Source organism: Hetaerina americana, unplaced genomic scaffold, assembly GCF_022747635.1.
Source record: "Hetaerina americana unplaced genomic scaffold, ioHetAmer1.1.p SCAF_7, whole genome shotgun sequence".
Lineage (NCBI taxonomy): Eukaryota > Metazoa > Arthropoda > Insecta > Odonata > Calopterygidae > Hetaerina > Hetaerina americana.
The window spans coordinates 26,212,860-26,230,058 of record NW_027287316.1 but is presented as its reverse complement, the minus strand read 5'-3'; the positions used below and the strand labels follow the sequence as shown (position 1 = coordinate 26,230,058).

General features: G+C 33.7%; 1 protein-coding gene across 3 annotated transcripts in view; it reads left to right on the top strand.

The window, feature by feature from the left end:
* Stat92E (Signal transducer and transcription activator Stat92E) overlaps positions 1–17,199 on the top strand; it is a 42,819-nt gene that overhangs the window by 18,109 nt on the left and 7,511 nt on the right. For 2 of the 3 annotated variants that reach the window (XM_071595662.1, XM_071595660.1), the window contains exons 13-18: positions 1,758–1,993; positions 2,718–2,963; positions 4,428–4,552; positions 5,168–5,323; positions 7,202–7,268; positions 9,669–9,836. In XM_071595662.1, coding sequence (XP_071451763.1) covers positions 1,758–1,993; positions 2,718–2,963; positions 4,428–4,552; positions 5,168–5,323; positions 7,202–7,268; positions 9,669–9,836 — 998 coding nt within the window. Of the gene's footprint in view, positions 1–1,757; positions 1,994–2,717; positions 2,964–4,427; positions 4,553–5,167; positions 5,324–7,201; positions 7,269–9,668; positions 9,837–11,023; positions 14,821–17,199 lie in introns of those variants that run through there. The other variant, XM_071595663.1, reaches the window with a different exon arrangement.

Sequence of the window (17,199 nt, the reverse complement as noted above, 5' to 3'; positions counted from 1 at the left end):
GTCCGATATTTTTCTTAATTTTATCTAATAGGTCCTTGATATGAAATGCAGAGAATAATGACTTGAAAAGTCTTTGAAAGCCTCCTCAAAATGTTATTCAATGCCTTTCTGGCAATAATATATGGATGGTTTATCTTAAAAGGCATGAATTGTAACTATTTTTAGCTGACATGAATACCTATTTAAGTTCCTCAACCTGAAACTTACTGGGTGCAAAGGACTGATTAACTTTAAAAAATGTCAATTTTTTGTTTCCCGCCAACTGTAGCATCAAGGGCAAACATTTGCTTTTTAAAAATGCCTGTCATCCATGCCTTGGTGTTGGCTGTGTTAATAGTGGGCAACATTATAATGTTTTTATAAGAATAGAATTTTGGATTTTCCAATGGCTTGCGTCTTGCCTATAGCACCTAATTATACAATGAGATAAGCTTTGCTTTGTCTAGCCTCCTGGCAAGATTCCCATTTAAAGTATGAGGTCGTATGAGAATCCTACATTGAAAAAAAGCCCATCTAGTCCTCATCAAAAAATCTTCACCCATCAACATGGTTGAACTGACACAGTTTCAGGCGTAACATGGTGGAAATCCTTTTTGATGACAGGAGACACTTCGCTTTCTTGTAGATTTTTTTTAATGATGCCCTATGTTTCATCACAAAGTAGAAAACATGAAGATATTACGCTGTAACGAATGCTAGGTTGTAATAAAAAAAATTCTATGTGGTAAAGCAAAGTGTTTTCTTTCATTATCAAAATGATTTCGCTAAGCTGTCTGCTTCTTGTGTATGCTTCATTGTTTCACTTTTTGATTCACTGCATATGGTCATGTAAAGAATATTATACTGAATTTTGAAGTAATTTATCCACCCATTTGATGCTCAGAAGACATTAGTGCCTGGTTTTGCTGCAGCAAAGTGCCTTTCATTTTAACTGAACTAGGGAGGGTGTGTACTTGTGGCCCTAAAAGATTGGAATTAAATATTCATTATTTCCTCGTTCAAGATATGTTAAGAAGTTAACCCATTTCCCACTCTTAACCAATCTATTGTACTTTTTCTGTTGGTTGTACTATAGTTGTCAGTGTTGAAAAAGTTATATCAAGCTCCTTAACCAGGGAAACAGAGTTGTTATTGTTAGAGTGAACTGTTTGCAAAATGTTTGCTTTATTTAAAATGATGAAGATTGTCTCTCAAGTATTTTTTCTAATCTAAATCCATTTTTTCACTACTATCAATTATAATTTCATGCTTAAACCAAACCACGGTCATCAACCCACTTGTTATTTCGAATGGTGATGGTAGAGCTCACCCAATACTAAGCCGAGCGGTGTGTGAAATTCACACATCAGGGTAGGGGACACAGCTTCTTGCCCTGAGCCTCTTGTGGTTTCCAAGGAAGATCTGGTACTTGACAAATTATTTGGGTGAAGCCAAGGGTGCCCAGATGTATTGGCAGGAATTCAGTGTGGGCCATCTAGCTAGTCACCCCCTGGATGAACACATAAACTAAAATTGCCATATTTGTACCCTATTATAATTATTGTGCTTTTGACTTGTCCTGTCGCTAATTTTATGGTTAGTGTTTCAAAAATTGACTGACTGGTGTCACGAATTGGATGGAAAAATTATGTGAATTGTAAGAAAAAACTTAAGGATATTGAGCAATGGTCTACCAATCAATTTCCTGCTCGAAGATGTGATGTATCTTGTACTCTGGTACAAAGCAATGTAATTGGAGTAACATTTTACCATTTCAGGTATGGACATTATCCCTACCAGTGGTTGTGATCGTTCATGGAAACCAGGAACCTCATGCATGGGCAACAGTGACGTGGGACAATGCATTTGCTGAGCCAGAGCGTGCTCCTTATGCAGTTCCAGAGAGAGTTCCTTGGCCACAAGCAGCAGAGGCTCTCAGTGTTAAATTTAGAGCTGCAACCGGTCGTGCGCTAACAGAAGAAAACCTGAGGTTTTTGGGTGAGAAAGCATTCAGGTAAGAATTTTGTATGTAACTCCAAGAAATCTCTTTGAGTGGAGCTCTGGATGACTTTAGCTCGTAGCAATAACCAGGAATATATTTTCCTAATATGTTGCCTTTGCCTCTTACTTGAATAGTTCCTCAATAAAAATAATAGTAAAACCTGATGGAGAAATAACAGTACAGTTAAAAGTGAGGGAGTAAAAGGTTCTTTATCTTCTTTGGGGTCCTGAATGATTTGGAAACAATGAAAACAAATTGTATTGTCATTGTTGTGGAACACGTAATGATGGAATTATTTTAAGTTTTGATATTTTATGTAAATTTAATATTGGTATTTTTTCCAAAAGAGAAGTTATCCTTTGAAAGATTCTCTTATAGGGATTTTTTTATTCACATTTTTGTATTTTTTTTTAAACAGAGTAATATGGTGATGTTCTTGACTGACTGGTCTTCTTAAAAGCATATTTTTGAGTTATTAATTTATTTTACATATGCATTAATAGGAACACAAAGTAATGGTATATTTCAGAAGTAAGACCAATGGTATCCTTTAATATCCCTTTACTAGTGTGTGTACAGGGTGCAGCTACATAACTTCCTTTTTTGAATGTGTTTTGCCTTTGAAAAAAGGTAGTTGTTGTGGGACCCTGAGTTACATATGAATGTCTGAAGAGGTTTTATTTTGCAATCATATTTATATATATAAATTTAAATAAATGACTTATGTCTTTTTTAGGAATCCACTAGTGGGAGGTGGCTCTGGGGATTATGCCAATGTTGGGGGCTGTAATGTTCCTGGGGGCAATGCTGGTGGGGGTGGTGGTGGTGGAGGGAATAATAGCAATCAGACGAATTCCATGTTGCTAAGCTGGTCACAGTTCTGTAAAGAACCCTTGCCGGAGCGGAGCTTCACATTCTGGGAATGGTTTTATGCTGTAATGAAGTTGACCAGAGAACATCTTCGAGGGCCATGGATGGATGGGTATGCTCATTTTACAATATTTTAAAATTTGGCTATCACTGTAGAGTTAACTGGCTTCTGGTCATTGTCGGTTCATGGTTTAAAGACTTGAATATTGACAATAGCAGATTTTGATATTGAATTCTAATTTTTTCGTTTTAATAACTTGGTGAAATATAGGGATTGGAGTAGTCCCCAGTGAATTCATTCTAATAATTCCCACTTGAAGTTAAAGCATATGTACTAAGCATTTTTAGCCATTGTGATTTGCTGTGCCATTTTTACCTTTTTTACTCATGGTAATTTAAAAGGAACTTCATCCGTTAGGATTGAATGTTCCACCTTTCAATCAGCTGTTCAAATAAATTAATATAACTGTTATATGCGTGCAGTTGTGAGCTATGCTAGTTTAATGCTCACTTATTAGTTGGAGTTGCTGGAAGAACTGTCATGCAAAAATTGAACAGCTTTGAAGTGTATTCATCATGGGCATCATACTCATGTAAAGTAATTCATAATTGAAAAAAAAACAAAATGAATAGTGCCTGCAAATCATATGAAGATTTCTGCAGACAAATTTTGCATTCATGTTTACACAATAGCTTTTTTCATCGCAATGTAAATCATATTATCGCCTGAAATAACATAATGAGATGGCCTTGGATATCTTTGTAAAACAGTTCGCCCTGTGACTGAAAACCTGCGAGTGCTTTTTCTATAATTTGAAGGCAGTCCATGCCATTTAGGCTTAAACATCTTCAGGATTTTTTGGTTGCTGAAATATTTACATGCCTTTTTAATGTCTGTTGAAAGAACATTAGTGCTGATTATGCAAGTTGTGCCATGGAATGAAAAGCCACTGTTGGCCAAATTCACATTAACACATCAAAATTCATTTTCATACTATTTTATTGGTTTTACTGCTTAAATGAAGCATTGCAAGAAATAGTTGTAGATTTTTGTATGCTGAATTTGGTATTTAAAAGCCCAACATTTTTGTATCCCTTTAATTTTGGAATAACAAGGTATGGTGTTAAAGCTAAACATGTATCCTGTTAAATTAAGTCGTTCATCTTTCATGTGGCTATGCAATACCATGCATAATGTTGTCTCTTATGTATTTTTTTCTATAAATGTAAATATATTTCTTCATTTTTTTCTTTGTAAATGCTGGAGCATATAATATTGTATGCTCAAAGAGCATTAAGCCTCCTTGAAGGAGTGACTGAATTGCAATATTGACATGTTGAGCTTTATGATTTTCAGGAACTATTTACAGTTAATTGAGTATTAAAATTTAATGGAAATCTTTCTAGTTCACTGTATTTTACCAAAATGAGTGATGAAATGATGCGGTTTTTATTTTTAGCGTTTAAGATGCGAATAGCAAGTGCCAGCGAATAACCTATCAAACCTTTCCAAGGATGATGTATGGCACTTATTATACATTTAATTATGTTGCTGAATGGGATTTTTCTTCCTCAGGGCTATTCTTGGATTTATCCGGAAAAAGCAAGCTGAGGAAATGCTCTCTACATGTGCAAATGGCACTTTCCTTCTACGTTTCTCTGACTCTGAATTGGGAGGCGTCACAATTGCATGGGTTGCCGGTAAGGTGATTTATTACTCCCTCTTTGTAATAACTTATGTTACATGAATAGTTAATCTCTTTTTCACCTTAGAATTTTGGCTAAAATGTCCTAAGTGAATTGATGTGATGTACAGTGTAATGTGCTGATTGAGTTAATAGTGTTTTTTGTTATGTCTTTCCTTTGTGCTCTATTTTGAGCATTTGTTTTTGCATGCTATGTCCAAATATCATTTTAGCATTAAATATTTTTGGGAATGCAATTTAGGCATGTCATTTCCCATAGCACTCAAAATGTTAAATTAATAATTTTACATCATTAATTAATATAAACAGTCTTGTTAAAGTCCTTAATTATTATTATTTGAATAAGATAAATTTTAATTTTACAAATTCCTTGCCCTAGTTTATATCTTTATATTTCAATGGTGAATGATAACACTTGTTTTAAGTCAATTTTTCTCAATAAAAATCAGTTTTTCTCTTTTTGATTATTGTCAAAGTCTTTTGATAAAATTATGGATTTTTTACATTGCGTGTGTTCATATTTTGATATTTGTTAGCAGGCTAAACAATAGCAGGCAATAAATCTGCTGGTGGTATACCATTTTTTTAATGCATTTTTTTACTCCTGTAGAACAAGGTGAGGTGTTTATGCTCCAGCCATTTACCAGTAAGGATTTTGCCATCAGATCTCTGGCTGACAGAATATCAGATCTGTCTCACCTCTTATACTTGTATCCAGATGTTGCCAAAGAACAAGCCTTTGGCAAGTATTACACTCCTTTCCAAGGTAAGATGGCTGTAAAAAGATATTTACCTACATAGTGAGCACAACAGTTCTTTAATATAAACTTCTATAAGCGGTTAAAATCCTGATTCTGATAAATACTTAAGTTTGACATCAAGCTAGTTATAATACTTGTTAACATTGAAGTATGTTTGAATGTTGTAATGCTTCTTTTTGTGCTCAAGTCTAAAGTATACTCCGATCATTCTTAACCAGGAAGCCCTTGATTATTTGGTATTCTATGGAAACATGAAACTAATTCAGAAGATATAAATGCATTAGAGGAATTATATTTGTGATAATCATTTGTATTTTAATGATTGCTTTTGCAAATAAGTCGAAGGGCTTGCCATAGATCCTGGAACTCATTCCATTATTCTTAAACTGTATGTAATAAGGAATGGCTTCGGATAAAAAATGCCATGTTAAATGATTATCCCTATATTCTGATGGGTGCGATTTTGGCTAGTCGGTGTGACATAGTCTTTTAAAAGTATTTATTCTTTTCTATAGATGAGAATTTTGACTGCTGGTTATTACTTCATGGTTTTTAGATTTTAATTCTCATTTGCTGTAAAAAAAATCCCAATTGTAATTAAACCAATCTAATTTGAAGTATTTAAAGACCTCAGATATGTTGTTAAGACAGAAGACAAATAATAGTTACGAATAGTAAGCAAACTCATTGCACGCAAAAATACTGTTTCAGTTACAATTGTGTTGTTGTGACGTAATATTACATGGATATATGACATGCCTGTAACTGAAGGCAGAACCTTATTTAGGGGCAGTATATGGATTTAGCAATGTAGATTTTAGCAATTGTAAAAAAGTATAAAATGAGGGAATCAGTTGATTTTTTTCTTATAGAGAGCCTTACAAGACTAGAGGGAAGTCTTAAGAGAAAGCATTGGTAACATTTTGATCAGCTGGGAACATGACTCCCTTGAAATGTGTAAATGAGCCTCCCCAATCATAACATGTGATATGAAATGAACATAATCGGTCATGAAATGAACAAAGTTTTTTGTACAATAAAGCATTTAAGGAGTTAATTTTATCCAAATCTGGATTTATGAAAAATATAATTGCCCTGGTTAACTAATTTACTTGTCGGTACCAATCTGATACTAACTATAAGATATCTGAAAAACCCTATTTTTAGCAGGGTTTCTCATGATTAGAATTAGTTAATATGGTAATTAGTATCAGTATTAGCACCCAAATATTTGCTCTCCATATATTTTTATGTTTGGACCAAATTAGTAGTGTTCATTTTTGCCATGGTACCTGTATTTTCACAATTTCTGTCATAGGGCAAGTGTTTATTTTTCTTTCTTGGTTATTTTTAGGTTTCATTTCAAGCGAAGATGACTTTAAATTTTTAATTAGACTGAAATGACCCTACCCTTATCTTTGTGGGCATTATTTTTTGTGTGTACAATTTTTGGTGAAGTAGTACAAAACCATTTTGTCTGATTATTGGTTTAATTTTCTTGGAAATTTGTGTTCATTGAAGGAAGAGTCCACTGTCGATGACTTGCAAAGTCAGGAGATGTTCTCACGAGAATGATCTGCTTATTTGATATCCTTCATATTTTTCTGGTGAACAAAAGGATATTATGCTATGTGCCCAATACAGCAGTAAGACCACCAACCATTCCTCATAATTTCTGATGCCTACTGTCAATAATTATAAGGCATCACCTCTTTGCCCAAAATTAATTTTTTGGAGATGTGAAACATCCTGGAAGAACCTGAAAATAGACACTGTAAAATTCGGGGGATTTCTTGATAGTTTGATAGTGAACACCTTGAATAAACATTTTTGGAAAAATATATTTTAGTGATATTGATTGTTGAACACATTATTATTTGCAGATATTCCGCCCAGTGTTGGAGGAGACAAGCCATATGTGAAGCCATTGCTTGTGACTCATGTACCTGGGTAAATATCAATTTCATATATTTTTGAAATCCAGTGCACTTTGCACACACAGTGAAACCTAGAGAAATTGCAACCTCAGAATTTAATGATATTTGACTTTGTCATTTTTTAATGGTTTGGTCTTCTCTCTAGATAACAGTAAGAATCTCAATGTTTTGTTTCTGAACCTGGAATATAAGTTAAGTCTTACCTCCCCTCTTAATATGACCAGTGAATTTTTGTTGTATTTATAATAGGTTTAATTTATTCATTTAGTATAAATATTCCTTAACTTTTATGATTTTTGAAGTCAATATTTTCTGGACGTCTTCTTATTTTAAAAATTTGGTGAGTTGAGTTTTAAATTGCTGGACATATTCACACTCATAATTGGTGAGCAACCTTAAAAACTGTAGAATTAGAAAAAGGGACCACTGTTCTTACAAAATTCATTCTGTAATATCTACATCCCTCATGCAGTCTAGTAATTGTCCCTGTAGAAGGGGGCCATAATATAATATGCCTTGCCTGATGGGCAAAGAATATTGCTTTGCAACAATGAAGGCATTGGGGGAACCCTTTTGCTATGGCTAATATTTCTAAGTATTTAACTGCACCATTCTTGAAATGTTTGAGACATTTTCAATAATTTTATGGAATATATTTAGTGCGTACATGACGTTTTCAGAACTACTGTAATATTTGGTCCTATCATTAGGTGCAAAACTTTTTTATGTCACTGTATAAAGGCTGCTATTTTATGCTTGCATAAATAATCTATGATAACCTTGTCAGGAAAATTCTTGCGATAGGTAAAAATCTGATGCATTGAAGTAACTTAGGATTTTCATATTAATCATCAGTAGTTGTTTATACTATGAATAAAGGTGCATTATATGCAGTTTTCTAGGCTATTGATTCAGTATATAAGAACATCTGTATTGTTCTAGTTATCTAAAATTTTCTCTGGTTCACGGAAAACATCCAGCATAGCAAATTGCAGCAGCATTATTCGTAATGGAAGATGTGGAGCTATTGGCTGTTAAAGTAATAATCTCAAGAAAGAAGATCCTAAGGCCAATAAAAATAATTAAGAAGAAACTCCTATACCGGTATTTCGGTCACACAGGTGACCATCAACGGGGAGAAAATCAAATAGGGCACTTGAACTAAGAAGAGGAATGTGCACAGGCACCGTCCCTTGACTTTGGACGGTGCCTGTGCACATTCCTCTTCTTAGTTCAAGTGCCCTATTTGATTTTCTCCCCGTTGATGGTCACCTGTGTGACCGAAATACCGGTATAGGAGTTTCTTCTTAATTATTTTTATTGGCCTTAGGATCTTCTTTCTTGAGAGCATTATTCGTGATTCTAAATTTAATTATGAGAGAGGAGTCGAATCTTAAATCCATGGATTTAGAATTATTTGACCAAAACTTTGAATCAGAGCTCTATATCCATGTTGAAAAATATTTCACAAATTGCATCTCCAGTTAGCATATTTTGAAACATAGTGTATTTTTATGGATTTAAAAAGATATAATCTATGTATGTTCTCTCAGTTCTTTGGTATAAACAGGAACTAATAGTATCATTTATCAAAGGAGTTTGTTTTATTGTTCTATTGTTTTTTCTATGTTGAAAAACTTAATTTTAGAATCCCAAATTTTTAGTAGTATTTGTAAATTGATATTTTTTGAGTCACTATTGTATTCCTTAGTAGCATCATGTACGAAATGAGTAGTGGAACCTCACTTAATGAGCTCGTCAGATAGATTTATTCACATAAAGAGCAAACATATTAATCCCGGACTCACTTGATGATGAGTGATGAGAAGGAGAGGGGAATTCCCGAAATTATTGTGCACCTGCTACTTCAGTTTGTGTGTAGCACTCGTTCTGCTAGCATTTTAGTGTCATTGGTGATGACAGATTTTTCCAAACTTGTGTGATGACATAATTATTCGTGATTTAGTGTGCAAAGTTTAATAATATCTTGGTCAAAGTTTTAAAAATGTCACTGCAGATAAATCAGCTAGAAGACGGCCGTAAGAGAATAAAAATAGTCATCAAAATGAAAAGAAAAGTAATCGAAAATAAGGAACAAGGTGTTTCCATGGGTCATCTAGCACGCTCCCAACAATTTAAATTTTCTTTAAGATCAAGGAAAAGACTAAGGAGATAGATGCTTCTAAGAGTGTGGCAAGGATATCTATGCGACCGTTTTGTATTCTCAATGATGTTGACCGGTTGCTTCTTGTATGGATGAAGGAGTGAAATTTTAAGCCAACATTTCCCTAGATCCTTTTGTTTCTTTTAGCCAATTCTAAATTAACACCCTGACGGGTCTGTAACCCTCTTGGATTTGCTTCACGTACATTTTAAGTGTATTGCTCTGATCATTGGAAATAATTTGTTCCAGTTGGGGAGGTCCAGGGTGCAGTGGTGGTAGTGTCATGGGCGGCGGTGCCAATGGTGTGGGCAGCTATCCCGCGACACCTCAAACCATGTTCCAGCCCCAGTCACCTGATCCAAGTGTGACACGGGATACCCCCTCTGTTGCCAGTGCCCTATCCGAGCCACCTGGCAGGTGAGCATCAGACTGGCTTTGACTTGTTTCTGCCTCTCCTTTAAAACCTCTTTAATTTTTCCGCTTGTTTGCAAAAGCTCAGCACGTATGCAGAGGGAATGCTGGCCATGTAGGGTTAAAGTAATTCCAAGTTACATTATATGCTTTTATTTTAGACTGCTTAAAAATGAAGACTTATTTTACTTTTCCAAAAATGAAGACACCACTTCCAGGGAAACTTTTTTTGATCAAATTAAATGTAATGTAATTTAACTTATTGAACATCTTTCAAATAATTTATCTGTGCCAGTATGCTGGTTTCTTTTGGCAAAAGTGATTGCATTTTCATTGGCACTGCATAATCTAATTCTATTCTCATAACTCTTTTCATAAACTGCAATTGTGCTTAAAATGTTTCTCTTTGAGCTAAAGCAAGGCTCTTTTGGTCCATGGTTTCATTATTCGGGTACATAAATTTGTCTTTTTCATTGTCATGTTTGTTACATTGCTTTGCTATTAAAGGCTCTGCTGTAAATTCACTTAATGTCACCAGCTTGACAGTGTAGGGCAACGGTGAAAGTAATATTGCACTTTTAAAAAGAAAAACTGACAAGTCTTGCAAGAAATGTTACAACCATCATTACTTTATCATTGGCATGTTGCTCACTGGTAAAGTACCATTTGATCTAATACAGTTGACTAGCATTTTGTTAATATCCCTGTTCGCAGTAGTTCTAACCAATAGCATTTCTCAACACAGAGGTCATTTTAGAATTTAATTGTTGCACCATTTTTCACTAACATTGCATAATAGATAATGTAGTATGGCCTTCTTGTCCTTAATTTAAAATATTGAAATTGCTCAAGTTTATTAACTAATATGGGAAAAACTGCTTCTTTAAATTTTAGTAACCAATTAGTCATAGTTCTTATGTTTTTGATTGTTTTCATAATTTTTTCAAAAACATGCCATAACTTACAGTATGACATTGCTTTTTTTTAAATACCTTTGTGGCAAGGTAGCCAATTCCTTTGGGATCTATGCAAGTGGAGATGTTTTTTTTTGAGTTTGTCTGTGCCAAGATTTGAGAGATGGAGTGGTTTTGATTGCATGGATTGGACTTAGTAACATGATCATTGGTATTTTGTTGATGTTGTTGATTACCATTCATCCCGGTGCCCTGCTCATGCCATCTGAATCAACATAGGCCTCACTCCACCATGACTGTGATGGAGCTGTGAAGGAGTGTTCTCTCGTGGAGTGTCCCATCATGCAGCACAATATGTCGACCACAGAGGAAGGAAAATGTGCATGATGTGCCATCCGGACTGTGAAGAAGAACCTTTGCTTTGGAAATTCAAATTCTGCTGAGAGGGCTTTGGGTGAACTTGTCTTCATGGGTCACGTTCAACTATTCTTTCGAAAGATACTCAGTACCCATACAGTTGAGAAGAGGAGTATTCTCATAATTATTTTCATAATAATCTTGAGGAGTGATCTTAAAAAGTGATAGCCATTTAAAACAAGGCTGATCGGTATGACAATGTCAAAATGGTCTGGAAATAATTTTGAGAAATCTAAATTGACTGATGAAAAGAATGACATCCCTTAAGATGATGACTTGGTAAAGAGTGAAAAAAAAACATCGAAATGTAAATTGATGTATTTAGTTTTTGACATTTTTTTTAATTTCAAGCATGTAATGTCATATTTGATGGCTGTAGTACATGACTAGATGAATCATTGTCTACAGATGTCCCAAGTGCATGAATGTTTGCTCGAGTGCACTATAAGAGTTTGTTGTTAAAAACCTTGCACTTGTAGTTTAAATATTTTTGATGGTGTAAGTCTTTTAAAAGTACTTTTGAAGGAGTTGTGCAATATTTGCAATTTTTCTCCCACGCAAAAAAAGGGGGTTTAAGAATGAGGAAGGCTGAAGCATGAGCTGTTTAGTTTCTTGTTGGATGAGCTGTTTAGTTTCTTGTTGGAGTACATTGTTTGTTCCTAGTTGTGTATGTTTTGTGTCCTCTTTGTCTTATCCCTGAGGGTGTCTTTAATGCATCGAAATCAATCAGGAAAGGACAGGCACATAATGGTCAATAATGCTGTTGTTACATAAGTCTTGGTCAGTATATGCCAATTTCGTTTTTAATCAGCAACTTTCTTTTGCATAGTAAATGCTTCCCCGTTTGCACTGTAGCAAATTACGAGACTGTTATATTAGAAGGAACATGGGTACCAACAATAGTTTCAGCATAGCTTAAATTTTTTTAAAAGATGCTTTTTATTTAAAGGGTGGCAAATGGTTATGTCGTTGTATTGACTGGCATTGCATCCTTGAGGACAGTTTCGAGGAGAAAGTCTTATCGTTTGAAAATCTGATGGAACAATTGACTGATGTCAGATGGCATTTAAAAATATTTCATTACATATCCTTATTTTCAAACTATGAAAAATCAGGTCTTGAAACCCAGTGTCATTGAGTTGTCTAGAAATTGTTATGTGCCAATTCTTTAGAAAGGAAAGGAAGAAATTTATACAGAGCTTAAATTATATAAAACTTAGAGATACTTAAACCTATAAAAGAAATTGAATCCATCCAAGCTTGTATGAAAAATGATAATGTTCTTGAGGACAGTCTTCATTGGCTCAAATATTTTGTATGAGGTGCTAATTGTCTCCTCTAAGTTGATGTTTGATAATTGAAGTAACTGGTCCCACTCAGAAGCACAATTGTTTAGAAAGAGAGAAAAATAATTTCAGTTATTCAACGATACAAGGGCATAATTATTCTGTGTAACCTCATTGTGCTCATTTTCATTACAGGGAAATATCTGGCAGGTTTGTCTGACAATATATATTTTTTGAAACATGTTTTAAATTGCAGAGCGGAATCACAGGGTAAACATTCTTTAGGTGAAAGTAGTTAGTCAATAAGTTTGTGCCTAATGCATTATGGGGGAAAGTTTAAATGGGCCAAAAATCAGAGACTGACATAGGATCAGTGTTTGGGAGAAAATTCTTTATTGGAATTTTTAAACACAATTTAGTTTCAGCTCTCTGATTAACCATCATATAAGCATGTGATTCTCCCCTGCTAGCTCTGTGTCAATTACGTAATGCATGCTGGTTGTTCCAGATGTTTTTTCATCATCTACTTATGGGTGATGGAAAATCAAAGTTGGAATTATATTTTCGTCTCCAATACCTGTGACGTTACAAATTTACATGCCTAACTTCATTTCAGAATCATATTTAGTAGAACGCTCTTCCAAGACTAGAATGCTAATGTGCAACTGTTACAAAATTTTTCAGATTGAAATTTTCTTTTTTCAAAAAGCCAATTTTTAAGTTCCACAAGTATGCGAACATTCTATCCTTAATTACTATTTTTTGATGACTTTAAAAATAGTTTTTTTTTCAATAGGATTTACTTTTAATATTGTTTTGATGTGACTATGAATAAAAGGTGCAATTTTAATTTTAATGTAGGTGATACTCACTCTTTGGAATGGATAGAATCTTGAGTCCTACATGATGTTGGAGGTCGTTGTAATGGAGTGTTGCTTGTTGTGGGCATGATAAGGTTATAATTGTCTTTTCTTGATCATCATGTGTTTGTTGCCTGTGAGTGCTAATTCCAGTGTTCCTTATACTCAGCTAATATTGTTCTTACCAAAAGTATTATTATGTTAAATGAATCCATAATGTTATGGTCTATGTTGTCGTAAAACTGGGCACCATTTCAAATTTGAGGTTGTATCTCAGGAAGTATGTGGTGTTGCATTATACATTATTCCACTGATAGTGTACTCTATATATTTATTCTTAACATTGTTTGCACCTTCGAGTTTTATATAACTTTTTAAGTCTAGTTTCTTTTCTTTTACGAGTTGTTTAATTTTTTTTTATTCTGTAGTTTGTGGTGCACTATTTGAAGCGCCACATACAGATATAACTTTAAATTTTATGGTTTCCCAACCATTGCTTTCTTGTCCAATTTTTGGGCAAATTTATTTGGTGCCCTGTGTATACTTTGCCATATGTCATAAGTGTTGTCTTAGCAGTGCTTAAGGGATATGGTAACATTTATGTTGTTTGTTATTGTTGCTAAAGCAACTTTTTACGCAATAGTATGTGTGTTGGTTCAATGGGTTTGTCTCAGCATGAAATTCTCTGAATTTAAAATTTGTTGGTATAAATGCTTTTCCAAGAATTTCATTTGTACGTTTATTTTGATTTATAATTATTTTTGATTCACTAGTCATTAAAATGGTGTGTTTAAAAATCAATTTGAAACTTCTTTGTATGATGTGTGTTCCAAAACTTCTGTTTAGCCACCATAATGGGCTAAGTTTGCATCAGTATTTTTTTTTCTTAATTTTGTTTCATAAATTAAGGGAATACTTCATATTTTAATAACATGCCAATTAAATGTTTATGACGTTGTAGAATGTTGCTACTTAACTGGTTCAGATATATGTACAGTTGTCTTTATATCAATGTTATGCTTGTTGTGACCAAAAGTTAAATTTGTTAAGATGGAATACACTGAATGCTTCAAAAAAAAAAGCTCTCTTTGGCCAGAAATTGTTGAAATTTATTAGTCAGGATTGTGATTCCATCCATTTTATACTTGCAGTTTACTTCAGTACTGTGATGTTAGATGGAAGTAAATGCATTCTTTAATGCTGTTGTAACTGTAATGTTTTCTGAGACTCTTGTTGTTTGAAGTAATGTGCAAGAATCAAGCGCACTGAATATGTGACCCGTTGACATTTCATTCATTCATATTCTCTTAAAAGCTCCAGAAGTGATATGGAGCGAAGTTAACAGTATGATTTCAAAGTTCTTTCCTATTTCTGCTAAGTTAAGGTCATTTGAGAAGGTGATGTAATGATAAGTTTTATACTTAATTGTAAGTGACATTCCTTTTATTTTTTAACATATAATGTGAATTTTTATTGTATTATGATGTTGATCTCCTAAGCAATGGAATAATTGTAAAACAAACGGAAATGAAAATGAATGTATTTAAAAAGAAATGATTCCACTTTTTTCAATTGTTCCTACCTTTTGTAAGTGCAGCGGCATTATGCTGGAGAGGATAGACACACAGCTACAACTGAGATTATAAGAAAATAATCTTATGAGAGATTTAAAAAAAAAAATTCACTTGTTATGTAAATTACAATTGCCTGATGTCAACCAGAGGAATGTTAACTTGCGTGAAATTAAGAGAGCGATGAGCAGGCTTTTCTTGCTCTTGTTATTTCCATTCTTAGTCAGAAAGCTCTAGTTTTTAAATAATTTTGAACAATGTGTAGCAAATGGTGCACAACTCTATCCTTGCTGGCATACAGCTGTTTCACAAATAATTGGAATCAATTGAATTGTGTTATATAACTTCCTCTGTTGACTAATGGTAATTTTTTTCTGAGAGTGGCACGTACATGCATTTTGACAGTTTTTTATAATTATAATTTAGACAATTTTTCATCTTGGTTCATTACACGCTTATGTCTAGCTTCAGTTAATTGTGTTCTCAATTTTGGTGTAATCGTGACGTATATGTTTTTCTTTGCTAAATTTTTTTATGATTCTCATGATTTGGGCGATTTATCTTGAAAATATGAATATTGTTTTCTGAAATTCATCACCAAACTTTATCGTAACACTTTTCTATAGTCATCACACATTAGGAAACACAATTTTGGAAATTGGGAAGAATTATTAGCCATTTGGATGAAAGGATTACCCAGACTATAATATTAACTAATAATATTGAATGCATTCAAAAATATTTCCACAGTGATTAAGAGGGGTGTTTGCCTTTTTACTCCCTTTATTTTATGAAAAGGCCATTAGGGCGTTAGCATTTGGGTATAGTTTAATAGTCTCATATATGGCTTGTTTCATTTTACTTTTTTTTTTAAAGATTATATTCCATAAAGAATGATTTATACACATATGTTATTCTATATTTAGCGAGCATTATACAAAGCTGAATTGTATACAAACTCATATCTGCTTTCTCCATGTATACATACTTAGTTAAGTGTTGGTCTGTTTTAAAAGAAATGATATCAATAACATGTCTTGATTTCTAAAGACTTGCACCTTCGGGGAAAAATAAGGAATAATGGGATGCACAAGTGAAAGGATACATATTTATTATAAAGTTACAAAAAATCATGCCATCTAGTTTAATAAGAGAGATAGATAATATAGTGAATCATCCAATTATGGATATATTTTGAGTCGTCTGTGCAATGAATGCTGTCCACTCTCAGAGCTAAAGTGTTCCATGCATACCTAGCAATGGTGCATTTGTGTATTGCATTTTAGGTTTGGATACTGGGACTCAACTACATAAAACCTTGACTTACCAAATCAAGCAGTATTTTCATTCTGAATTTTTCTCAAGATTTAAAGGTGCCTAGAAAAAATATATTTGTCTTGGATGGTGTAGTTGCATTTCTAAATTGGGGTAGACTCTTTGGAATTTTAAATATATATGTGCTTTCAGTAACAACTCCCATGAATCATGCCTATAATTAAAAATAACTACCCTTGCTAAAATAATTAGCAATTGCTTATAATTTATAGGCAATATGTTACCTTCTCCATCGAAGGCCCTTGATTCAATCATCACTCATTTGTCTTACCCTTTTAATTCCATGTTGTTTCAAATTAAAATTTTTGACATACATTCTATTTGCTAGTTAATTTCCTTTCACACGTTGTGCCAATTGACTATTGGACATGTGTTCCATCTCAAATTATGCTACATGTTTAGAATTGCATTAAGTATGGGTATGCAAGGAACATTAGTTCTCTTTAGCGCTGTGAATTTGTAAACTATTTAAACATAATCTACAAATTGAAGAGCCAACAGTTCTGATATGGAGATCTGCAGCAGCTCTCTCGAGCTGTTCAGTTTTTGCTGAACAGCTTCAGTCATCTCTGATGCAGGTATTTCTCTTACCTTTCAAACTATGTGTGATATTTATGGTTACTATCAATCTAATTGTTAACTATATCTTATTTTTGTAGCAGATGTGTTTCTTTTGTTGGTTTTATGCTAGATGTTCATGTCATGTTATGAATAATTTGGCCGCAGTATTGATTTCCTATGCAGTGGATTCTCTTTGTTAAAGTTCCCTAGTTTAAGCCCAGTCTATTTGAGTATTACATATGTAATTCTAAGATCAGAATTTTTGCAGTTCTTTGTTGCTCAGGTTGTAATTTGAATGATGTGGTGACATGTTTTGGCCAGTGTAAATCCTTAATGGGAACTTAAAAATTGTTTAGGTCATTTGAGTGTGTTCAGATTCTTTGGTTGACGGTTCAATTCCACTGCTGACCTCTAATAAATAGATC